The sequence below is a fragment of the Canis lupus genome, chromosome X (genome assembly GCF_048164855.1).
Source record: "Canis lupus baileyi chromosome X, mCanLup2.hap1, whole genome shotgun sequence".
Lineage (NCBI taxonomy): Eukaryota > Metazoa > Chordata > Mammalia > Carnivora > Canidae > Canis > Canis lupus.
Window position 1 is genome coordinate 105023606 of NC_132876.1, and position 26775 is coordinate 105050380.

A 26775-nucleotide genomic window follows, 5' to 3' on the forward strand; every position below is an offset into this window, starting at 1 on the left:
TGGTGGGAAAGTGGCCGCAGAGGCAGGAGCTTGAAGCTGGCCGGCGCAGGAGGAGGAGGAAGGCCGCAGCTGGTGTGAGCAGGGAAGGGGGAGCCGGGGCAGAAGAGAAGGACGCGGCCCAGGGCCGGGGTGCGCGCGGGCAGCGTCTGTGGGCGGCAGCAGGTGCACAGACCTGAGCCCGGGCCAGCCAGCTGGCGCCCCCAGGAGCTGCGACTCTGTCCTGGAGAGGAGAGCTATTACAGAACATGGGGCAGCTGACCCCACCTTACTTTCTCTCTCTCTCCTCTTCACTGTTTGAACAGGAATGTTTGTTCCAACGCAGAGAACGGAAGGCATCTCAACATCAGACATCATCACCAGAATCGTCCGTGACTATGATGTCTATGCCCGACGCAACCTCCAGAGAGGGTACACGGCCAAGGAACTAAATGTCAGCTTTATAAATGTAAGCGTGCCACCCCCCACCCAACACCACCCCATACCTGTGGACAGCCACCACACACACCAGCACTGCCACCATTTGTTGAGTGCTTGCTACATGCCTCACGTTTTGTTTTTTTTTTTAGTTTTAATTTAAATTCCAGTGCCCCTCCGTGTTCTTGATATTTTGTATTTATTGTCTCACTTCAGTCCACATGATGACCCAGGGATGTATTATCCCCATTTTACAAATGGAGAAACCAGTGTCCGAAGGGCTAACATAAGTCAACCAAAGCACATGGTAGTGAGCTCCACATTTTAGACAGCGGCTGTCTCCCTCCCTCTTGCTCCAGCCTCGCTTTTTTAGCATTCGCAGACGCAACTGAAGGGCATCTGGGAGATCTGCCCTTGTGAGAGGCAAGCGTTGTCTTCTGCTCTCAAAGAGAAGGAAGGAAGGGAGGAAGGCAGAGGCAGTGAAAAGCTAAACCAGAGAAAATGAGTTTAAAATTTTTATTAAGGCCTTACAGATGCTCATTAGAAACCTTAACAGCAGTTTTTTTTTATTATTATTATCCAGAGAAATTACAGATGCTTAAATAAAGCCTAAAGTCTTTGGCTTCCTTTTGTATTTGTGCCGTATTGTTCCCACAGGGCTGCTGTTAGTTTAATAATAGAGCAACTGTTAAAACAATCTTTAAAACAAGCAAAGCAGGCTGTTACAAAGCTAAGAGGGCAGTCCACTTGCTAGAGGTGATGTTAGTGCATCTGGACAACTATATTTGCCTGGACTCCGAGGAGGTGACAAAGCTGATAAAAACAGGAACTCTTCATCTGTATAGAATTTCAACCCCCCTCCAAAAATAGACACTCTATTTTCAAAGAGTGATCTTTTTGCAAAACGCAATGCATACAATTATGTGCAGCCATAACTATGCAGCAGCTTACACAAATCGATCATCGGTACCTTCTAGACGAGGATGGGTTGTCAGTCAGTGGTGGTTATTTGTCCTCAGCAGGCAGGGAGCATTGGGAGTCTAGACTCTGTGGCTTCACACAAGTCAGGGAACAAAATCGAAAATGTTGGGTTCAAGTGGCACCAGAACAAGCAGCTGAAAAGTATTCCATCAAAGTGATTATTTGGTATCTTACAGAGAATAAAGCCCTGGTTATTTCAATAAATTAAACTGTCTGTTCTTTTAAATTGAATCCAGTCAGCCGTCCAAGCATGTCAAGCCATTTCCAAAAGTTAGTGCTCGTTCTCCTCTCATGGCCTTTCGATAAGCCACTTAGCTCACGGAACCGTGGATGCACTCTGTGCCCTTCTGTGATAACAAGGCTGGCTGCCGCTCACAGAGTCCCATGTGCCGGACAAGCACGTAGATGAATCCCAGAACCTGACAGGGGCCAGTCGCCCAGTCCAAGTCCCTTCACTCAGACATGAGTAAAGCTGGGCTCAGAGGGGACCTGGCCAAGGTCCCTGAAGCAGAGGACAGGTGGAGGCGGCAGCAGCCTCCTGCTACGTGGCTGCCAGTCATTCTGTCCCGTGCTGCCCTTGAGAGCCATTCTGAAGACTCCTACGTTACGCATCGCTGAGTGGCAGCACCTGTGTAGCTCCCACCCCACCCTGAGGCTGCGGGAAAGTTTGGAAGGTCTAAATCAGGGAATCCTGACCCAGTTTTGCAATATTTCAGGTGTCTCAAAAAATTCTGAGATAGGAACTTTAGTCCCATGTAGTGATGAAAAAACTTTATTTTACTCTGTGAGGAGAAATGTAGCATGACTTCGTGGAGGGGAAGACCCTTCATCTCATGTTATTTTCATGGTTTGATAGCACTCTCATCAGGTAACACTATGAAATGCTTACGCTGCTTCATTGTAATCAAACAGCCAACAGACACCAAGTTTTTCCTGAATGCCAGGCTTTGTGCCAAACACCTAATTGTTACAGCAACTCGATGAGGTAGGGATGATAATTATCCCCATTTTACAGATGAAGAAACTGAAGTTTAGAGGTGTGGCCTGTGACTTGTCCAACATACAGGGCCTTCTGGGCACATAAAAGGACAAAAATCTCAGTCCAGAGAAGCTATCAGGACAAAAGCTTTCTTCACCACCAAGGAAATGGATGCCATTCAATTAGCTTAAGGGAAAAGATCATTACGATTAAAATTTTAGTGTAACACTAAAATTTAGGTTTAAAGACCCAGCCAGTGGCTGATTTCAACTGGTACTGGTTTTAACAATGTCCCGGTAAAACAGAGAACTTGGGCAGCCTCTGAGTGACCATTCTATGTACAATTCATACTTTTTGTCAAAATCCCAGGGGAATTTGGGAGTGTGTTTGCCCAATAGCTACCTATAATAAACAGCAAATACATATTTTTGGTTCTTATATAAGTGACTTCAACTCTGATGTTTACAAGAAAGAGAATATTAAAATTGCTTGTATTTCACTTTACTTATCCAAGTAGACTAATGACAAATGACTTTTCTTACAAGAGATGTGCCTTCCCGTCAATCTAGCCCTTGGAAATAGCAACATCCTGACTCTTCAGGTTAAGAACAAACACAAGTTGAAATAAAATGACCATTAGTGTCAATGACTGGTCTCTCTCGTGCCCTCTGGGATAAATTTTTTTTCCTTTAATTTTTGACCAGGAGAAGAAGTACCGTTTCCAAAACCAGGTAGACAAGATGAAGGAAAAGGTCAAGAATGTGGAGGAAAGATCAAAGGAATTTGTTAACAGAGTGGAAGAAAAGAGTCATGATCTAATTCAAAAGTGGGAAGAGAAGTCGAGGGAATTCATTGGCAACTTCCTGGAGCTGTTTGGGCCTGATGGCGCATGGGTATGTAATTATTTCCCTTGACCCTATGGTGATGGGCATTTTCAGTTTCTCTTCATTTTCATGGTTCTACTCCAGGGTGTCCATTAATCTCAGTCCAGTATGGGCATCAGCCTGAGTAGCTTTAAGTCCATGTCATCTATTTAGTTTTGGTTTTATCCCTCAGTATGGCACCTGATAGCACCCTAAGCCAGTTCTAGTCTATTTCTTGTCCAGACCTTGAAGCCATTTGGTAATTGTTGAATATCTGCTATTGCAGAGATTGGTTTTGTAGCTCATCTCAGTCTCTCAGTTGGAAATGAGGCAGAGCTTGGGGGTAAGAGTTAAGTGAGTCAGTGGTGTGGAATTTGTGTTGGGAGATAAAACTAATAATGGGCTCTTGGATATCCACTAGAGGAGAAGGGGGAAAAGGAACCTAGCTGCCTTGGTTAGTTTTTTTGGTCAGGAACCCTCCTCTTCTAGAGATAGAAGAGGTAGGATTTTGCCCTGTATCTGTGCCTGTCATGCCCTGATTTTCCCATTTTTCCATGGCATATGTGTGTTGGGATAAAGTGCAAAAGCCTTAGGGGACTGAGACCATGATCTAAATCTTAAAACAGAAAGTGCAGAGGGTATCATCTAAATTTTACAGATAATTCTGAGTGAAAGGTATGAAAAGGGAAAAGAACATTCTGGAAACCACCTTGTGCTCCACTGGTATTTCTATTGTGCATGTACTTCAAGAGTAAAGAACCAGTATTGTCAGCAACGTTAACGAGGGGTCTAGGAAAGAGATCTTCTAAAGCTAGCCTTCCTTTTTTTTTTAAGATTTATTTATTTATTCATGAGAGACACAGACTGAGAGAGAGCAGCAGAGACACAGGCAAAGGCAGAAGCAGGCTCCTTGCAGGGAGCCCGAGACGGGACTCGATCCCAGATCCCAGGATCACGACCTGAGCCGAAGGCAGATGCTCAACCACTGAGCCACCCAGGTGTCCCTAGCCTTCCTTTTTAAAACCAAATGAAGCGATTCCATTTGATTTCCTTGATTTTAAGTAGCCTAGATTTCCTATTATGACATGAGAAGTCTCTAACAAAATCCACTTTGGCTTAATTATTTTATTGATGGGTTGTCACTGCTGCCTCTGCTCATTTGAGCTAGTTCATTATAGGATTATCTAAAAGTAAAACACTCAATTAGTAATAGAAAAAGAACAATGTTTGAGAAGTTGGAAGAGATACTTTGCTTAAAGTCTAGTGGCCTCTAAATGATTATAGAGGTGTGTGTTGCAGGCCAATCAGGTCCTATTGGCTGAGTCTGAGAGGGGTAGAGGGTTTGCAAGGGGCTGCTTGAGCTTTCAATGACTTCTAGAAAGAGCTAGCAATAGTGGAGGAGCCAAGTGCTGGGTTTCTTTTTACTTTCCCCGGGCCTTTTCAAGTTTTCAGCTCAAATCACTTTAATTCATGGGCCATTTATTCAGGTGCTTGTATATGCATAGTGCTAGGGAAGAACATGAAGAGAAAAAGAGAAAATACAGAACCTGTTCTCTGGGGTTCCATGGCATCTATAAGATAAAGTCTGGAATTTCCCATTAGTTTAGTGTGTACTTTAATAGTTCACGTTTTCACAACTAATGTTCAGGGACTGGGCAAACAGTTAGTGGTTTGGTTTTTTGTTTTTTTGGTTTTTTGTGTTTTTTTTGGTTTTTAAATGAAACCATGTGGGTATTGGTTTCCTTATAGAGATTCAGAAATATGTCTCTGTAAAGAAGCCCTGGTATTGTAGCTCAAGAGGGTGGATGCTTTCTCTACTTGGAGCAAGCAGAGGCAGGGAAGGAATAAAATTTCATAGAAACTTTATAGATCTTAGCTGTCTCAGGCTCCCAGTGAAGGTGAAATAGTAGCTGGAATTGTTCTGGAGGAGTCTGGTGACAGCTAGCTGAGGTGATTTTTAAGAAATGAAACCCAGCTTTGAGTCTAGAGGTTTTTCTTTTTAAAACTTGCTATTAGTGTCAAAACTGTTATTAACATTAATTTACCATATCAGCCAGACTTAGACATTGCTTTTTTTCTGTTGACATTAAAAGTACAGGAATAGTTACAAGGATGTTAAACGCCAAGATAAGTAATTTGCTTTTCATGAATATGCTATTATTATAATAATTCTTTATTTGTGGATTTGGGACTAGAACTCATTTCTTAAAATAGAGGATCTGCATTACCTGCAAATACAGTACTGTTACAAATAACCCAAACTTGGAGAAGCACAAAATAGAAAGATTTAAAGTACAAAAGTTGGTTCAGCAGAATTGGTCTGAGGCATAGTATGTAACTTTTTATAGTGGGCATTCCATAAATTTGTCTGTATTGAATAGATGCATGGTTGTGTGAGAGAGACCTATTCACAGAATCTTCTGGCATCTGCAATGCTGAGGTTTAATCCTCTATATCTATATTGATATCACTATCATATACATATAGGTTGATATAGATATATACTCTTAGCCTTTTATTGCTTATGGTGCTCAGTACAAGACTTGGTGCAGCTTGGGGTTTGGATCAAATTCAGTTGGCAGAATGGGTTTGCTGGGCCTTCCACAATGTTCTAAAATTTCTTTCCGGGAGGGCATGAACTCTAGTTTGCCATGTGCACACCACTGCCCACTGTTACTCCCTGCCACCTCCTCTAACCTGACTTGTATGTTTATGCTGCCCACCTTTTCCCAGGCAGTATTTGTGTTTGCTCCTTACAGTATAGGGTCTTTCATTCTCCCCAAGTGACCTCATGCTTGATAATGAAGAGCTGTGATAGAAAATCCAACTCCTTCCATTCCAGCAGAGTGCAAAGTGGTGGTGATGACCATGTTGTTACAGTCTAGGAGTTGTATAGCAGGTTAAACCTTTTCAAAAACCTTTTTATATCTACCCTACCCATTTTAATCACATAATAAAAGGAGTATTATAGCTGTGTTCTAGATAATGTAACAAAGGCCTAGGGAAACTATGAAAGTTCCCTATGGTCTTGCAGGCATTTGGAGGTAGCCAGGATGGAGCCTGGGGCCAACCCTCTTTCCCCTGACCTGCATTGTATCATCCATCATAGGACTGTCCCCAGGAGGCACAGACTGCCCGAGTGTCTTCATGACAGAGCAGCTGGCTTCCCCAAATGAGTGATAGAGAAATCAAGAGAAAAGCTATAGTCTTTTAAGACCTAACATCTGAAGTGACAGTCCCTTTATGCTATATTATAATAGTCACACAGACAATTGGGGTATATTTTGGGATTATACTACACAAGGATGTGAATAAATCCAGAAGGTGAGGCCTTGGGGGTTGCATAATTGCTTTAATAGAAGATTTATTCCCATTTATTCAGTTTGGGGGGATTATAAGAGCTCAAAAGTTATTTTTAAATTTTAGCACCTACAACTCTATTTATTTAACTACTTGATTTTTTTTTTGCTTGATTCTTATAACTAGTCTTGACTCACACTTAGAAGACAGCTTGTAACCCTACCAGCTGCAAATGGAAGCCTTCCCCACACAGACTTGGTATTACCCCTCTCTTTGTCTTTCAAAGATGAAACTTCCAGACTATCCTGAGGGAGGGGCTTTAAAAGAGCTGAATTCTGAAGGTTGGAGGCAATGCCATTCATTTCCAAGGGATTCAGGTTCATGGAGCCAGGATCAGGGGATACTGCATCAGCTTTTAGGGTTTGCTTTTGAGGTAGGGTCTTCCTAGTGAAACTTGGTTATTTTTGTTCAAAGCATCAGATAAATATTCCATTTAAATATTGTGCCCTAGCTACATAGGCTGTATTTTAAAAATATTTAGTATCATTTTGAATGATCTGCCACTATAGTCCTTACTTGATTTTAAACTGGAGACTTATTTCCTGTTTGAAATGAAACTGCATCTATTCTGTTTTACAACATGAATGTGGACCTTTTCCTGGAGCACCAAGAGAGAATAACCTTACATCAGGCCCAAGTTTTTAGTTCATCCCCTACCACAAACACCCTTGGCCCCAATCCAATCAGTCTGGTGGATCTTTAGGCAAACCAAACAGGCATTTGCATCTAATATAGGAGATTTATTTAAAAAACAAAACTTCGATGATGTGTTAGTTTCCAGAAAGAACAGATTTATATGATGTGGGGTCCACTACTATAATTTTTTTCAAACTGTGATAAAATGTCCCTAACAAAATTAGCATTTTATTTTTTATTTATATTTAATTGTTTTAAGATTTATTTATTTATTTATTCAGAGAGAGAGAGAGAGAGAGAGGCAGAGACACAGGCAGAGGGAGAAGCAGGCTCCATGCAGGGAGTCCGATGTGGGACTCGATCCCGGGTCTCCAGGATCACACCCTGGGCTGCAGGCAGCGCTAAACCACTGCACCACCGGGGCTGCCCAAAATTAACATTTTAACCATTTTAAGTGTACCATTCAGTGACATTAAATATATTCATAGTTGTGAAACCATCACCACCATCCATTTCAAGAACTTTTGCATCATCCCATATTGCAACTCTGTACTTATTATATCATCTATCCCCATACCCCCACCAATCCCTGGGAATGCCCCTTCTAACTTTCTGTCTCTGAGTCTGATTACTCTAGTGGAGTCATACAGTGTTTGTCCTTTTAGCTGGCTAATTTCACTTAACATAATGTCTTCATGGTTTAACCAATGGTGTAGCATGGGTCAGAATTTCATTCCTTTTTAAAGCTGAATAATATCCCTTTGTGAAACAATTTTATGTTTTATATTAAATCATTGGCCTGAGAGGCAGGCATCTAAATTAACACACAGCTAGGAGCCTACTGGGTTAGTCACTAGGAACAGAGGCCTGCGGATACCATCTTTCACCTTCCCTTTACCTCATTCCAGCTTACTTGCATTTCCCATAAAGGAGCTTTACTCTTCTTTGGTACTCCCATCTTGCAGCCATCTAGGGGTCCCCTCAAGATCTGGATCTGGTAGCCAGTGCAACTCCCGCTCCAGGGTCCCTAAGACTAACCAACTGAGAAAGCATTCTTAACCATCTACCACCCCCAGGGCATAGCAGGAGGTTAGAGACCCATGTTTCTGTGAAATAAACCTTTTAGCTTATCTTCATAGCTATGGCTGGAGGGGCAGGCTTCTGTTTAAAACATACATTTGGGATGCTTGGGTGGCTCAGTGGTTGAGCATCTGCCTTTGGCTCAGGGCGTGATCCTGGAGTCTCCGGATTGAGTCCTGCATTGAGCTTCCTGCATGGAGCCTGCTTCTTCCTCTGCCTATGTCTCTCTCTCTCTCTCTCTCTCTCTCTCTCTCTCATAAATAAATAAAATCTTAAAAAAACCAAAACATACATCTAAGGGCTGATCATAATCCTCTCCAGAGACCTTGGAGGGCAGGTGCTAACTTCACATTCCTGCCACCCACCAGAGCATCAGTAGCTCCTGGAAAGGAAATTGTACATGTGTCTGGTGTCTTGGTCTCTGGGCCTGTCACCCAAGGGCACTCCTTGATCTCCTACCTCTGGTGGCTAGCCACCACCTTCAGGGAGGGCATGGCCCAGATATTAGGCTGAAATACACCTTCAGTCATTCTATGAAAGAAGCCATTTATCCAGGAATTGGGGCCTAAGCAAGGCTTTTGGTTTGGCACGGATCTAGGGACCTATAATGAGGTGCACTCCAAGGACAAGGCCAGTGGACATCATCTTTGCATTCACCCTCTGTCTTGCTCCAGGTCACCGGTATCTACTAGAAAGGAACTTGTACACTGGTCAGGTGCCCTGACTGTTAACAACTGCCATGGACTAGCACCTCTAGATGACCTGACTCTGGTGCTCATCAGGGCTTAGCATGCAGCCCTGCAGGACGGCATACAGAAGCATGCCTCATTTTATTGTGCTTTACTTCATATTATCTGCAGTCTGTGTTTTCTACAAATTGAAGGATTGTGGCAGCCATGTACTGAGCTAGTCTACTGGCACCATTTTTCTAACAGCATTTGCTTATTTTGTGTCTGTGTCATGTGTTGGCAATTCATGCAATATTTCAAACATGTTCATTATTCTTATATTTGTTACAATGACCAGTGGTCTTGAATGTTACTGTTATAATTGTGTTGGAACACCATGAATCGTGCCCATATAAGATGGTAAACTTACTTGATAAATGTCTGTGTTCTGACTGCTCTACTGACCAGCTTTTTCCTCATCTCTCTCCCCCTCTTTGGCTCTACTCATTCTCTGAGACACAATAATACTGAAATGAGGCCAGGTGGTACCCTTACAATGGCCTCTAAGTTTTCAAGTGAAAGGAAGAGTCACAAGTCTCTCACTTTAAATCTAGGGCTAGAAATGATTAAGCTTAGTGAGGAAGGTATTTGAAAGCTTTGGGTCTTGCACCAGTTAGCTAAGTTGTGAATACAAAGGAAGAGTTCTTGAAGGAAATTTGAAGTGCTACTCAAGTGAACACAGAAACAATAAGAAAGCTGTGCTTCTTGCTGATATTGAGAAAGTTTCAGTGGTCTGGATAAAAGATCAAACCAGGCATGACATTCCCTTAGGCCGGAGCCTAATCCAGGGTAAGGCCCTAACTCTCTTCAATTCTATAAAGGCTGAGAGGTGAGGAGGCTGCACAAGAGAAAATCTGAAGTTATCACGGGTTGGTTCTTGAGGTTTAAGGAAAGAACCTAACATAAAAGTGTAAGGTGAAGCAGCAGGTGCTGATGTAGAAGCTGCAGCCAGTTATTCTGAAGATCTAGCTCTGGTAATGCATGTAAGCAGCTACACTAAACAGATATTCAACATACACAAAACAGCCTTCTATTAGAAGATGCTACCTAGGACTATCATAGCTAGAGAGGGGAGTTGAAATTCTGGCTTTGAAGCTTTAAAATAGAGACTGAGGGGGATGCCTGGGTGGCTCAGTGGTTGAGTGTCTGCCTTTGGCTCAGGGCATGATCCTGGAGTCCCAGGATCAAGTCCCACGTCAGGATCCCTGCATGGAGCCTGCTTCTCCCTCTGCCTGTGTCTCTGTCTCTCTCTTGGTATCTTTCATGAATAAATAAATAAAATCTTTAAAAAAAATAGAGACTGAGGCTCTGGTTAGGGGCTAACCTAGCTGGAGACTTGAAGTTAAAGTCATTGCTCAGTTCCCATTTCAAAAAATCCTAAAGTCTTTAAAAATTATGCTACATCTCCACTACTTGTGCTCTATAAATGGAACAAAGCGTGAATGACAGCACATCTGTTTACTATGTGGTTTACTGAATATTGTAAGTCCGCAGGGAGGAAAAAGATGGCTTTTAAAATACTACTGCACATTGACAATGTACCTGGTCACTTAAGGGCTCTGACGGAGGTGTATATTTTGCTTTCATGCCTGCTAACATAACATCCCTTCTTCAGCCCATGGATCAAGGAATCATTTTGACTTTCAAGCCTTAGGATTTAAGAAACCCATTTCATAAGGCTATAGCTGTCAGAGCTAGTGATTCCCCTGATGGAGCCGGGCAAAGTCAATTGAAAACCTTCTGGAAAGGACTTACCATCTTAATTGCCATTAATGACATTCATGATTCAATGGGAGTAAAAAATATCTACATTCACGGAAATTTGGAAAAAGTGGATTCTAACCTACATAGGTGATCTTGAGGGGTTTCAGACGACAGTGAAGGAAGAGACTGCAGGTGTGGTGGAAATAGCAGGAAATTAGAAATAGAGCCTGGTGATGGAATGAACTGCTATGATCTCCTGACAAAACTTTACAAGTGAGGAGTTGCTGCTTATAGATGAGCAAAGAAAGCAATTCTTGACATTAAATCTACTCCTGGTGAAGATGCCGTGAAGACTGTTGAAATGACCTCAAACAATTTAGAATATTACATACATTTAGTTGAGAAAACCATAGCAAGATATAAGAGGATTGACTCCAATTTTGAAAGAAGTTCTGTAGATAAAATGCTGTCAGCATCGTGTGCTATAGAGAAATGGTTGCTGAAAGGACAGTCAATAGAGGGGACTACATTGTTGTCTTGTTTTAAGAAATTGCCACAGCCACCCCAACCTTCCAGGATTGCCCTGATGAATCAGCAGCCATCAACATCGAGGCAAGACCCTCCACCAACAAGAAGATCATGACTCACTGAAAGCTCAGAAAATGGGTAGCTTATTTTAGCAACAAAGTATTTTTAAATTAAGACTTCTATATTTTTTGACATAATGCTATTTCAAACTTAATAAACTACAGTATAGTATAAACATAACTTGTATGCATGAGGAAACCAAAAAATTCTTTTGGCTTGCTTTATTGTTCACTTTATTGTGGTGATCTGGAACTGAACCCATAGTATCTCTGAAATATGCCTGTATTTGCATACTTTAAAAGCTGTTGCCTGAGAGTCTGGCTTCCAGTCAGCTGAATCTAGGTGCTCACTGAGATCCTCCCTTTTGGGACACTGACAGGCCTTGGTATACCCTCCACTACTGGGATCCACTAAAAATAAAATACACTGCTTGGACAATCACAAAGGCTTGAGAGACAACCCAAGAGCAATGGCAGAGTTGAATGGTAAGTTTCATCTCAGACATGAGGTTACTCCTTCTGCACTGGCAGAGATGGCTATGGTATCTGATGCATAGAAACCAGCACAGAGTGTCAAGGAAAATTGAGGAATATGCTCCAAATAAAAAAACAAAAACAAAAAAACAAAACAAAACAAAACAAAAACAAGAGAAAATCTCAGAGAAAGTCCTTAATGAAATGGGGATAACTGATTTACCTAATAAAGAGTTCAAAGTATGGCCATAAAGATGCTCACTGAACTTGGGAGGAGAGTGGATGAACACAGTAAGAACTTGAACAAAGAAAGAAAATATCAAGTACCAAAAGTGCTGGGCAAACTGGACAGCCACAAGCAATAGAATGAAACGGGATCACCTTCTAACACCATGCAGAAAAATAAACTCAAAATGAATGAAAGACTTCAATGGGAGACTTGAAACCATAAAAATCCTTGAAGAAAATATAAGCAGTCATTTCTTTGACATCTGCCACAGCAACATGGGACAACATCAAAATTAAAAGCTTTTTCATGGAAAAGGAGACCATCAACAAAACAAAAGGGCAACCTCCTGAACTGAAATAGATATTTGGAAAGGATATGTAAAAAATGTATACAATTTACCACCAAAAAAACCCAATCCAATAAAAAAAATGATCAGAGGACCTAAATAGACATTTTTCCAAAGAAAAATACATGTGGCCAACAGACACATGAAAAAATGCTCAACCTTACTCATGATCTATTATCACCTTATACCAGTCAGAATGGCGTTTATCAAAACCACAAGAAGTAACAAGTGTTGGCTAGGATGTGGAGAAAAGGGAACACTTGTCCATTGTTGATGGGTATGTAAATGGTACAGCCACTATAGAAAACTGTGGAGGTTCCTCAAAAAGTGAAAATATCAATATTACTATACAACTCAGTGATTCCACTTTTGTTTACCAAAGAAAACAAAAACACTAATGAGAAATGTTATGCACCCCTATTTTATTGCAGCATTATTTATAGTCAATAAATGGATCCAACCAAGTGTCCATTGATACACAAATGGATAAATATATGGTGTGTGTAAAGATATGTATACACACATATGTATACACACACACTGGAATATTACCATAAAGAATGAAATCTTACCATTTGTATCAACATGGATGGACCTAGAGGGTATTATGCTAAGTGAAATAAGTTAGACCAAAAAGGACAAATACCATATGATTTCACTTTTATATGGAATCTAAAATTCAAAATGAAAAAAGAAAACTCAAAAATACATAGAAGAAATTGGTGGTTGCTGGGAGTGAAGCAGATGAATTATGTGAAGGGGATAAAGAGGTACAAACTTACAGTTATAAATTAGGTGACAAAAGATAAAAAGTACAGTAGAGAATATAGTCAATAATATTGTAATAACTTTGTATGGTGACAGATAGTGACTATACTTACAGTGAGCATTTCATAATGCATATAACTGATGAATCACTGTGTTGTATACCTGAAATAAAATATTATATGTCAACTATACTTAAAGAAACTGAAGACAGGGCAGCCCCGGTGGCGCAGCGGTTTAGCGCCGCCTGCAGCCCGGGGTGTGATCCTCGAGACCCAGGATCGAGTCCCACATTGGGCTCCCTGCATGGAGCCTGCTTCTCCCTCTGCCTGTGTCTCTGCCTCTGTTTGCTCTCTCTGAATGAATAAATAAATAAATCTTAAAAAAAAAGAAACTGAAGACATATAAATGGAAAGATACTTCTTGCTTATGGATTAGAAGAATATTGTTAAAATATCTATACTTCCCAAGACAATCTATAGATTCAATGCAATCCTTATCAAAATTCAATGGCATTTTTTTTTACAGAAAAAAAACCAACAATCCTAAAACTTGTATGGAACCACAAAAGACCCTATATGGCCAAAGCAATCTTGAGAAAGAAGAACAAGGCTGAAGGCATCATGCTCCCTGATTTCACCTATATTACAAAGCTATAGTAACCAAAATAGTATGGTATTGGCATTTAACACAGACATAGATCAATGGAACAGAGAGTCCAGAAATAAATTATATACATGGTTAATTACTACAAAGGAATCAAGAATATACAATGGGGGAAAAGACAATCTGTTCTATAAATGGTGCTGGGAAAACTGGGTAGCCACATGCAGAAAGAATGAAACTGGATCACTATCTTCCTTGAATATAAGACTTGAAACCATAAAACTCCTAGGAGAAACAAAAACTATAAGCTCCTTGACATCTGTCTTGCCAGTTAGGCTTTTAAGTTTGACACCTAAAGCAAAGTCATCAAATGTAAAAAATAAATAAGTGGGACTACATCAAACTAAAAAGCTTCCACACATAGGAATGCACATAGGTATGCTACTGAATGGGAGCAAATATTTGCAAATCATATGTGATAAGGGTTTAACAAATCAAAATAAGAAGATGTCATACAACTCAACAGTACAAAAAGAGACAATCTGATTTTAAAATGGACATGAGATCTGAATAGACATATTTCCGAAGAAGACATACTGGGCCAGCAGGACCTGAAAATATGTTCAACAACACTAATTACTAGGGAAATGCAAATCAAGACCATAATGAGCTAGCACCTCACACCCATTAGAATGGCTATTATCAAAGTGACAAATTAACAGTGTTGATCAGGATATGGAAAAAAGGGAACACTGGTACATTGTTGGTGGGAATGTAAATTGGTACAACCACTATGGAATTTCCTCAAAAAGTTAAAGATAGAACTACCATATGATCCAGCAAATTCTACTTCTGGATATTTATCTGAAGGATATGAAGACACTAATTTGAAAAAATCGATGTACCACCGTGTTCACTGCAGCATTATTTGCCATATCCAAAACATGGAAGCAGCCTAAGTGTCCATCAATGTATAAATGGATAATGAAAAAATATATATACACACACACCATGGAATATTATTCAGCCATAAAAAGAAGGCATTTGTTGTAAATCTTGGCATTTGCAACAAATTGTTGGACCATGAGGGTATTATTCTAATAAGTTAGAGAAAGATAAATGTTGTGTGATCTCATTTATTAGTGGAATCCAAAACAAGCAAAAAGCCCCCCTGCGCCCATCAACACAGAGCACAGATTGGTGGTTGTTAGAGTCAGGGAGTGGGTGCAGGCAAAATGGGTAAAGGGGGTCAAAAGGTAAAAACTTACCATTATAAAGTACATCATGGGGATGTAATGTACAGCATTGTGACTATATAATAATAGTCTAATACTCTATTGAGTATTAGAAACTTGCTAAGGGAGTAGATCTTAAAAGTTCTCATCATAAGAAAAACGTTTACTATATATGGTGATAGATGCTAACTAGACCAATTGTGGTGATCACAATATGTGAGTCATCCTGTGATACCCCTGAGACTAATGTTATCAATAAAAAATAAACATAAGCATAGACCCTCCCCCGCAATATCCTCAGGGCTTAGATTTATGCCTGAACCATGAATAGTGTGCTGTCAGTAAATGTTTGTTGGAATGAGTGGTCAACTTTCAGATTCTCCATGCCAGGAAACCCTCCATAATATTTTTTGTAATACACAAAATATTTCTTTTCAACATCCATCTTGGAAATACTCCATGCAAGTTGAGGAAAATAAATGTACATCAGATTGTGTGTATACATACACGTATACATATATACATGTATATATACATGCAAACACATATATAATGGGATGTTATTTACATATACCACATTTTGTTTATTGATTCATGCATTAATGGACATTTGGATTGTTTCTATCTTTTGGCTATTATGAACAATGCTGCTATGAACATCACTATACAAATTTCTGTTTAATTTCATGCTTTCAGTTTTTTGGTTATATGCTCAGAAGTGGAATTTCTAAATGATATGGTAATTCTATTCTCAAATGTTTTTAGAAACTTACATACTGTTTTCTACACTGCACCATTTTATATTCCAGTGCAATGCACAAGGGTTCTGATTTCTCCACATTCTCTTCAGCGCTTGTTACACCATGCATACATGTGTAAAGAGAATTATATTTAATATATAATACTTATATATGTTATTATATACTATATAAAAACATAACATATGTAAATAATATATATAATCATCTTAGTAGCACTGCTGATGTTTAAGACTATGTTGATTTTACAAAACATAAAATTCAGTTGTGGACTGAACTTCCTACTTGAAGCTTTTTAACAGTTGGTTTCAAAAATTTGTCTTCCAAGAAATGCACAAGTAAATGAGTCAACAGAAAAGCTTCTTACTATGAAAGTGGCTAATTACAGAGAGTTGGTCAGGAGCAGAGCTCACCTCCTAGCTGGGTGGCCTCAGCCACCTTGTAGGGTTGTTGGGTGGATGAAATTGTTGCACACTCTAAAGCCCTTTAACAGCATCTAGGCATATGTCAGGCATTGTGAGGGTTAGTTTTTGTTGTTTATTGATTTGGCTGAAACAAACTCTTTGAATTCCACAGTGCTTACCAGAAGTCCAAAGCAGATGTAACTAGGATATTTTTCATTTCTTTTTGTGGCAGTTAAGGTGGAATCTCTCTGAAATCTTGAAACCTTGGAAGGCATTTGTCAGGACATTTACTGTCTCAGTAGATATGAAGAAGTTCTTAAAAAGGAAGAGTTTGTAGGAGGAGTAGAAACTTAGTTTTATTGGGACAGGAGTAAATGGGATTATTTTCTTGGGAGAAAACTTTATAAATGGAAGTATCTTAATACAGTTACAGACACAATTTAAATGCCTTTTCTTTATGAAAATGCCATGCCGTGGTCTTATTTTCATATTCCTAAAGTGCTTTTCTTCCCGGGAAGCTCATTATAAACTGCTGACCTGATCCAATTTAACTCCTTTGCAGAAGAATCATGCATCATAATGCACCAGAAACAGATCACAGGGCTTGCAAACTGAGACCTGGAGTTGTTTTACATGGATATCACATTATATGAAGTGTGACACCATTGTTTATCATTAAGGATTCAAATTATTGCATTACCTTAGGCATAATATTCTCAGTTATGAGCTTGAGTCAAACTACAGTAGCAAGCTGTAGATTACTTACAAAGTGAGCTTCTAATGGAAATGCTGACAATCCATTAACAGCAAGAGAGCTAATGGCTGCCACTATAAATATACTTAAAGATTATAGTAATAAAAATACTTATTTTCAAATGACTGCTAGAATTTCAAGGATTCTTTTAATGTCGCTATTAATAATAGGCCACCCTATCCTTTTGGCATTTGATTTTGTCTCATAAATGGCCTTCCTCTAAGGTAATGATGTTGCACTACTGCATTTTTTGTTTGATTTTGAGGGGGTTGGATGTCTTTTGGCAGAATTATCAATGCCTTTAATGGAAGGTGAATAATTGGTAGGTTCTTAGAATTGTGGAATTTTAAATCTGCAAAGGTTTTTAGTGATCAGCAAGTCATCTCTATTATGTTTGCTAGAGAAAACTTGAGATCCTAAAAAGTAATGGGCTAGAGCTTACTGTGGGGCGGGGAGTTGTTGAAGTGCCTGAAGCTCTACCATTCTCTTACCTGTGTCATGAAGGCAGGGCCCTGTGGCCTCACCTTCTTGCCTCAGTCATCTGTCTTCCTTATGGTGATAAAAGTAACATGTGTTCATTACAGAGCTGTTAGAAAGTAAACAATGAGAAGAGACTAAAAATCACCTGCAGTACAACTGCCCAGAGTAGTCACTGGGATATTGGGTCCATCTTTTCTCCATCTGCATGTATATGTTTCACAAAATGGGGGTTACGCAGAACATACAGTTTTCCAAGTCATTTTTACCATGCAGTAGCTCATGAACATTCTCACATTATTAAATATTCTTTAAGCACTGGATTTTCATCAGCTGCCTAAAGTATCACCTCAGAGTTGTGCAAGATTTCTCTAACCTACCGAAGGGGTTTGCAGTTTTGTCTGTGATGACCCTGCAATGAAAATCTGTGTACCCAAAGAGTATTTATTTACATCTCAGATTATCTGCTCAGGAAAAAAGTTTTTACACCTACTGCCCAGTTACTCCTCAGAAAGGCACCATTATTTTACCCTGCCACCAGCAGTAACAGGAGTGGGATCTTTTTTCTGAGCCCTTACCAGCACAGGCCATTACAAATTTTAAAAAAATCTTGGGAGAATAAGCTTACCAAGATGATGACATAAGTCATTCCTGATTTTGCTCCCCCTCACAAGAAGAACTAACAACTATTCATAGACAAGACTCCACTGAGAGAATCCTAGAATAGGGGGCTGAGGCGGCTACGTGCAGACCTTATTGCCTCTAACCCAGGCCAGCCCAACATTACACAGAGGGATCTGCTGAGCCTTCAGTTTTTATAGTGGGAAGAGAGAGTCCAGGGTGGACCTCTAGCTCCCCCAGCATTGTAGGTCACTTTTTGAGAGCTCCCCACTCTGATCTCATTCTACAGGAATTGCAAGGCAATCTGTGGGCATTGGCCACTGAGAATCTGAGGGGGAGAGGCTTCCAACAACCAATGCAGATATTGGCATACTGAGTTCCCACCTGCAGCACCCAAGCAGTAGTACCAGCTTGTGGTTTGGCTTATCTGCAGAGCCAAGACAGTGGCACAGTTGGACTGGGGAACTCAGCAGAGTACAAGTCTGCCTGATTCTGGTTCTCAAAGAGATTCTTCTGGCCCTGGGGTCTGGTCTGCCTCTAGGCAGGAAGGGGAGCCGAGTCATAGCCCTCTGTTCCCACTGCTGAGTGAACCTCCCAACCCTGCCCGATCAGAAAGGCTGGCAAGAACAACTGGGAAGCTGCATAGTTGAACCAAGAGTATGGCAACAAGAGCTGATTGCCTGCAAAGCCAGTGCTAGGTGTTGAGGGTTCACAGACTCTATTCAGGCAGTGGAAGTAATTCATAGCCTACCTATTACTGAGTGCAGCTCCTGACCCCATCCCCCACCCCCAGCTCCAACCAGAAGGCCTGATTTGGAAAAACTGGGGGCCTATTTGAAGCTGGCCCTACTGTCCTACCCAGGCAAGGGAGATGAGTCATAGCCCCATCCACTGCTGAGTAAAGCTCCCAGCACCACCCAAACAGAAAGCTTGGCTATTAGACCTAGAAAGCTGCAAAGCCCAGAAACGTTTAAGCACAGAGTCCAACAGGCAGAGCTGATAGTCTGCTGAGCAAAGCCAGTGGCTCTGTTCAGGCAGGGAACTTGTGGCATAGGCGGGCTTGAGTCAAAACCACAAACCGAAAGCCTTTCTGGCCTTGGAGCTACTTCTCTTGCTGTGCCTGGATACATAAGCTAATTCATAGCCCTGCCCACTGAATACAATTTTCAGCCTGCCTGACTAGGGAACCTAACTAGAACACACAGAACACTCTGTATCCCAACCAACAGGCCTACTTACAGTTGCACTTGAACAGAGATCATTGCCCGTGATGGTCTTCATCTGCAGAGCAAAATAGGTTGACCCATTCTAGCCAGGGAATTCAGTACCTAACCTTGCCTAATTTAGGTCCTGGAACAATAAGCCATGTAGGCCCATTCTCCTGCCCCAAGAGGGCAGAGAAGCTAATTCATAGCTCCACCTGCTGCTTAGTATGGAGTCCTGCCAGCCTGACTGTAAGTCCTGTAAGCCTGACTAGGGAACCCAGGCAATTGGTAACAGTCACACTTGGGTAAGGAACCAAACTAACAGTCTTATCTAACCATCCTCAGCCAGTGGCCATAGCCCCGACCTCAGAGCTCAACCAGGGGCCTCACCCAGAAATTGACCCTGATAGCAAACTCCACCTGCCCAAGGACATTACTAGCTAACATATCCAGAAACCCACACTGAGGGGACTGGCAAAGAGTTACCTCTGCCAAACAAACTCATAATGTCTGGAAGAGGAGGCTGCTTATGCAAGTGTACAGATACCAATGTAAAGAATCAAGGATCATGAAAAAATCTAGTAAACATGACACCAACAAAAGAAACTACTAAAGCTCTAATAACTGGCATTAAAGAAATGGCTATCTAAGGTCAGATTTCAGAATAATTCTCTTAAAGTTTAGTCAACTGCAATAACACATAGAAAACTAAAAAGGGAAATGATGCATAAACAAAATAAGTTTAACAAAGAAATAGAAACCATCAAAAAAACTGTAGAGCTGAAAAAATAAAATGAACTAAAAAATTCAACAGAGAGCTTCAAAAGGAGACTCTGGGCTCCTGGTTGGGCTTGTCAGTAGAGGGTGCAACTCTTGATTTGGGGTTGTGAGTTCAACCCCCATGTGGGGTGTAGCAATTACTTAAAATCTTAAAAGACTCAGCTATGCAGGAAAAAAACAGTGACTTAGAAGACAGGACATTTGAAATAACCCAGTTAGAGTAGCAAAAAGAAGAAAGAATGAAAAAAGAGTGGACAAAACATACAGGACGTAAAGACACAATCAAGATAAATAATATTTGTATTAAGGGAATTCCAGAAGGAAAAGAGAATGAGAAGGGAATAGGTACAGATAGTAAACTTAAAGCAGTAATGGCTTAAAACGTCCCAAACCTGAGTAGAGAAATGGACATCCCAATCCATGAGATACAAAGGATCCCAAATAAGATAAACCCCAATAGGGCTACACTGATACACATCGTAACTGTCAAAAGTCAAAGAGAAAATTTAGAAAACAACGAGAGGAAAGGGGTAAATTACATACACAGAACCATCATGAGACTATCAGGGGACTTCTCAACACAATTGGTTCAGGCCAGGAAAGAATAGGATGATATGTCTAAAATATTGAAAGGAAAAAAAATGTCAACCAAGAATTCTATACATGGCAAAGCTGTCTTTCAGAAATGAAGAGATAAAGGCTTCCTCCCTAAAAACAAAGCTGAGCTCACCACCACCAGACCTGCCTTACATGAAATGCTAAAAGGAGTTCTTTGAGTAAAAGGACACTAATGAACATCATAAAACATAAGGTAGTGTAAAACTTACAGGTAATGGTAAATATATAGTCAAAATTAGAATCTGAAATGTGGTAATGATGGTGTGTAATTCGCTTAAACTATTTAAAAGTTAGAAAACATTGTAAAAATAACCAGAACAACAATCTATTACTGGTTACATGATATAAAAAGTATGTTAACTGTAACATCAATAACCTAAAATGTGAGGAGGCGGGAGATGAAAGCATAAAGTTTAGAAATTCTATTAAGGTTAACTTGTTATCAGTTTAAAATAAGGTGTTATAATTTTAAAATATTTTATGTAAGCCTTGTGGTAACCACAAGGGTAAATCCTGTAGTAATTACACAAAAGTACATGATAAAGAAGTCAAACCATACAGATAGCAGAAGACAATGAAATACAAAAAAAGAAAGCAGGATACAAAACAAGGAATCATGGTTCTACAAATCAGTCATAAAAAACTATTAATAAAATGGCAAACTAAGTAGGTCCTTACCTATTACTGATAGCTTTAAGTTATATTTAATTGGATTAAATTCTCCAATCAAAACACATAGAATGGCTGAATGGATAAAATTTTTAAAACTTCTAATGATATGTGCCCATAAGAGACTCACTTTAGTCTTAAAGTCATACACAGAGAATGAACGGATGGGAAAAAGATTTTGTAAGCAAATGATATTTAAAAAACAAAACAAAACAAAAAAGTAGAGGTAGCTATATTTTATCATACTAAATAAACTTAAATCCAAAAATAGTACAAATGAGACAAAGAGGTCTTTTACAATTATTATTATACAGTGATAAAGAAGTCAGTCCATCAAGATATAACGGGGCACCTGGGTGGCTCAGTGGTTGAGTGTCTGCCTTTGGCTCAGGTCGTGGTCCTGGGGTCCTGGGATCAAGTCCCGGCATCAGGCTCCCTGCAAGGAGCCTGCTTCTCCCTGCCTATGTCTCTGTCTCTCTCTCTGTCTCTCATGAATAAATAAATAAATAAATCTTAAAAAAAAAGAAGATATAGTAGTTGTAAATGTTTGTGCACCCAAATATAAAAAGCAAAAACTAAGCTAAAAAAAGAAAACAGCAATACAATAAGAGTTGGGGACTTTAATACCCCATTCTCAAGAATGAATAGATTATCCAGACAGATAATAAGGGAACAGCAGATTTGAACAACACTATAGACGAAATGGACCTAATTGACATAGAGCATTCTATCCAACAGCAGAACTCACATTCTTCTCAAGCACATATGGAACATTTTTTAAAAAGATTTACTTAGAGAAAGCTTGAGTACAAGCAGGGGGAGGGGCAGAGGGAGAGGGAGAGAGAATCTCAAGCAGACTCTCTGCTAAGTGGAGAGCCTGACACAGGACTTGATCTCATGAACCTGAGACCATGACCTGAGCCAAGATCAAGACTGGGTTTAAAAAAAAACAAACAAAAAACGGTTCCTCAACCAACTGAGCCACCTACATGCCCCAGAACATTTTCTAAGATATACCATATGTTCAGCCACAGAATAAGTCTTAGCAAATTCAAGAAGACTGAAATCATACCAAGTACCTTTTCTGGCCATGATGGTTTCAAAATAGAAGTAATTAACAGGAGGAAAACTGAAAAATTCATAAATACATGGAAATTAAACAATGGTCTATGGAACAGCCAAGAGTCAGAGAAGAAATTAAAGGGAAAACATGGGCAGCCCAGGTGGTGCAGCGGTTTAGTGCTGCCTTCAGCCCAGGGCCTGATCCTGGAGACCCAGGATCGAGTCCCACATCGGGCTCCTTGCATGGAGCCTGCTTCTCCCTCTGCCTGGGTCTCTGCCTCTCTCTCTCTCTCTCTCTCTCTCTCTCTGTGTGTGTGTGTCTCTCATGAATAAATAAATAAATAAAATATTTTTTTAAAAAGGGAAAACAAAAATGTATCTTGACACAAACAAAAATGGAAACACAATATACCAAACTTGTGCAGACAGAGCAGTTCTAAAAGGGAAGTTCAGGGGCACCTGGGTGGTTCAGTGGGTTAAGTGTCTGCCTTCAGGTCAGGTCATAATCTCAGGGTCCTGGGATCAAACCCCATATTGGGCTCCCTGCTCAGTGGGGAGCGTGCTTCTTTTTCTTTCTCTCCCTCTGCCCCTCCCCACTGCTCGTTTCGTTCTCTCTCAAATTTTTTAAAATGGAAGTTCAGAACAATAAATGCCTACCTCAGGAAACCAGAAAGATCTCAAACAACCTAATGCTATGCCTTGGGAACTAAAGAGTGAACAGAAGTTCACTTTAGTTCACCAAAGTTATCAGAAGGAAGGAAATAATAGAAATTGGGTCAGAAACAAAGTAGCGACTAGGAACACAATAGAAAAGACCAACCAAACTAAGAGATGGTTTTTTGAAAAGATAAAATTGACCAATGTTTAGCTAGACAAACCAAGAAAAAAAGGACCCAAATCAACAAAACTACAAATGAAAATGAAAAAGATATTAAAACTGATGCCACAAAGGATCTTAAGAGGCTACTGTTAACTATACACCAACAAACTGATAATCCTAAAAGAAATGGAAAATTCTTCGGAACATACAACCTACCAAGAATGAATCAGAATGAAGAAGAAAATGTGACAGACCAATTACTAGTAAGGAGATTGAATTAGTGATCAAAAATCTCTCACAGAAGAAAGGCCCAGGAATTGATGGCTTCGCTGGTGAATTTTACTGAACATTTAAAGAAGAATTAATGTAAATCCTTCTCAGACTCCTCAATGGAAGGAGGGAATGCTCCCAAACTTATTTTATGAGACCAGCATTACCAAAGCCAAAAAGAATACTAAAAACTACAGGCCACTCTCTCTAATGAATATAGAGGCAAAAATTCTCAATAAAATATTAGTAAACTGGGGGTACATGGGTGGCTCGGTTGACTGACTCTTGGTTTCAGGTGGGGTCATGATCTTGGGATTGTGAGATCAAGCCCCTGTCCGACTCCACACTCAGCAGAGCCTGCTTCCTCTCTCCCTCTGCCCCTCCCCCACACAAATGGGCACTCATGTGTTTGCTCGCACTCTCTCTCTCTCTCTCTCTCTCTCTCTGGAATCTTTAAAAAATATTAGTAAACAGAATTCACATTAAAAAGATATTTTACCATGATCAAGTGGTATTTATTTTGGGGATACAAGTGTGATTAAATCTATTACTATGGTACATCACATTGATAGAATGTAAGAAAAAATCTTATGATCCTCTCAATGGACACCGAAAAATCATTGGGTAAAATTTAATAACCATTCATGATAAAACCTTTTAACAAATTAGGTACAAAACAAATATACCTCAACATAACAAAAGCTGTAGATAACAAACCCACAGCTAACATGGTACTTAATGACAAAAGGTTCAAAGCCTTTCCTCTAAAGTCAGAAACAAAACAAGGGTGCCCATTCTCACTCCTCCTATTCAAGATGTTACTGAAATCCTAGCCAGAGCAATGAGGCAAGAAAATATAAAAGCCCATCAGAATTGGAAAGGAAGAAGGTTGTCTATTTGCAGATGACACGATTTTATACACAGAAAATCCAATAGACTCCAAAGAATTGTTATATCTAATCTACAAATTAAGTGAAGTTGCAGGATACAAAATTAACATACAAAATAAGTAGCATTTGTATATACTAACAATGAATTATCTGAAAAAGATAAATTGATCCCATTTATAATAGCAATGAAAACAATAAAATACTTTGGAATAAATTTAACCAAGGAGGTGAGAGATCTGTACACTGAAAACTGTAAAATAGTGATAAAAAAATTAAAGACAGAAAAAAATGGAAAGGTATCCCCTGTTCACAGATTAGAAGAATATTAATAATGTCCATACTATCCCAAAGCCATCTATAGATTAAATACAATCCCTATCAAGGTTCCAATGGGATTTTTCACAGAAATAGAAAAAAATCCTAAAATTTATGTGAAACCTCAAAAGACCCCAAATACCCGAAGCAATCCTGAGAAAGAACAAAGTGGGAGGCATCACACTTCTGATTTCAAGCTTTATTATACAGCTATAGTAATGAAATCAGTATAATTCTGGCATAAAAAAAGACACATAGACCAATGGAACAGAACTGAGAGCTCAGATATAAGACCAAACAAGGGAGCCAAGCATACTCAGAGTAAAGATTGTCTCTTCAAGTAATGGTGCTAGGAAAATTGTATATTCACACATAAAAGAATAAAACCAGATCCCTATCTTACACCATTTGCCAAAGGTAACTTGAAGTGGGTTAAAGATGTCAATGTAAGGCCAGAAACCATAAAAATCCTTGAAGAAATCATAGGAGGAAAGCTCCTTTACGTGGGTCTTGGCAATGATTTTTTGGATAGGACTCCTAAAGCATAAGTTGCAAAATCAAAAATAAGTAGAACTATATCAAACTAAAAAGCTTCTGCACAACAAAAGGAACCATCAACAAAATTAAAAGACAACCTACAGACTGGGAAATATATGTGCAAACCATGTATCTGATATGAGTGAATATCCAAAATATATAAAGAACTCACACAATTCAATAACAAAACCCCAAAATAATCCAATTGAAGAACAGGTTAGGTACCTGAATAGACATTTTTCCAAAGAAGATATACAAAGGACCAACAGGTACATGAGAAAATGCTCAGTATCAGGGGCAGCCCGGGTGGCGCAGCGGTTTAGCGCCGCCTACAGCCCAGGGCGTGACCCTGGAGACCCGGGTTCGATGCCCACGTGGAGCTCCCTGCATGGAGCTTGCATCTCCCTCTGCCTGTGTCTCTGCCTCTCTCTCTCTCTCTCTGTGTCTCTCGTGAATAAATAAATAAAAATCTTTGAAAAAAAAAAAGAAAATGCTCAGCATCACTAGTCAATAGGGAAATGCAAATCAAAACTACAATGACTTATTACCTCATACCATTAGATTGGCTGCCATCAAAAAGACTAGAAATAACAAATGCTAATGAGGACATGGATTAAAAGGAATCCTTGTGCATTGTTGGTAGGATTGTAAATTGGTGTGGCCATGGTGGAAAACAGTATGGAGGTTCCTCAAAAAATTTAAACTGAAACCACCATATATACAATCCAGCAATTGCACTTTGGGGAGGAAAGGAAACAAAACTCTGTCTTAGCACTATCTGCATCCCCACAATCATAGCATTATTTAAAATGGTCAAGACATGGAAGCAACCTATCAATGGATGGAATGGAAAAAGGACAGTATGTGTATACAATGGAAGGTCAGTCAACTCTTAAAAAGGAGGAAATCCTGCCATTTGTGATAACGTGGATGGCTCTTGAGAGCATTATGCTAAATGAAGCAAGTCAGAGAAAAACAAATACATCATCTCCCAAGTGGAAAAAAAAAAACCCAAACCAACCCACAACTCATGGAAAAGGCATTCCGATTTGTGGTTACCAGGGGAGACATAGGAGTGAAAGAGGAAAAATCTGATTGAAAGTGATCAAAAAGTAAAATAAATAAGTAGTAGGGATGCAATGTATAGCACGAAGACTATAATTAACATTGCTGTGTGGTATATATGAAAGTTAAGAGAGTAGACCCCAAGAGTTCTCATCACAAGGAAAAAGATCTATTTTTTGTATCTATAGGGCAGATGTTAACTCATTGTGGTAATAATGTCATCATACACGTAAGTAAAACCATTACTCTATACACCTTAAACTGTGCTGTGTGTCAATTACATTTCAATAAAACAATTTTTTTACATGCTGGGAAGATTAAAAAAATCTGTAACAATCTGATGTATTAAAAGGTATCTCCCTTCTTAAAAAAAAAAAAAAGGTATCTCCCTTAATTATTTTGCATTTGTTTACTAGTGATGCTGAACATTTTGTATAGGTCATTTGTAAGTCTCTTGTGCATTGCCCTACCAAGCCTTGTGCTCATTTTTCTATGAATGTTTTTACATTCTTCTTTTTAATTTGTAAGCTCTTTATGTAAGAA

The 26775-nt window shown here is 39.6% G+C and overlaps 1 protein-coding gene and 1 long non-coding RNA gene across 11 annotated transcripts in view; one reads left to right on the plus strand and one right to left on the minus strand.

Moving 5' to 3' along the window:
• Positions 1–26775, plus strand: part of PCYT1B (phosphate cytidylyltransferase 1B, choline) — a 131249-nt gene that overhangs the window by 98383 nt on the left and 6091 nt on the right. For 8 of the 10 annotated variants that reach the window (XM_072817481.1, XM_072817475.1, XM_072817477.1 and 5 more), the window contains 2 exons: positions 303–445; positions 3079–3267. In XM_072817481.1, coding sequence (XP_072673582.1) covers positions 303–445; positions 3079–3267 — 332 coding nt within the window. Of the gene's footprint in view, positions 1–302; positions 446–3078; positions 3268–8987; positions 9225–13674; positions 13795–26775 lie in introns of those variants that run through there. The other 2 variants (XM_072817483.1, XM_072817485.1) reach the window with 2 other exon arrangements.
• Positions 1–26775, minus strand: part of LOC140628271 (uncharacterized) — a 32062-nt gene that overhangs the window by 3707 nt on the left and 1580 nt on the right. The window contains exon 2 of the long non-coding RNA XR_012026575.1: positions 1385–1529. This is a non-coding gene — a long non-coding RNA (uncharacterized lncRNA). The remainder of the gene's footprint in view (positions 1–1384; positions 1530–26775) is intronic.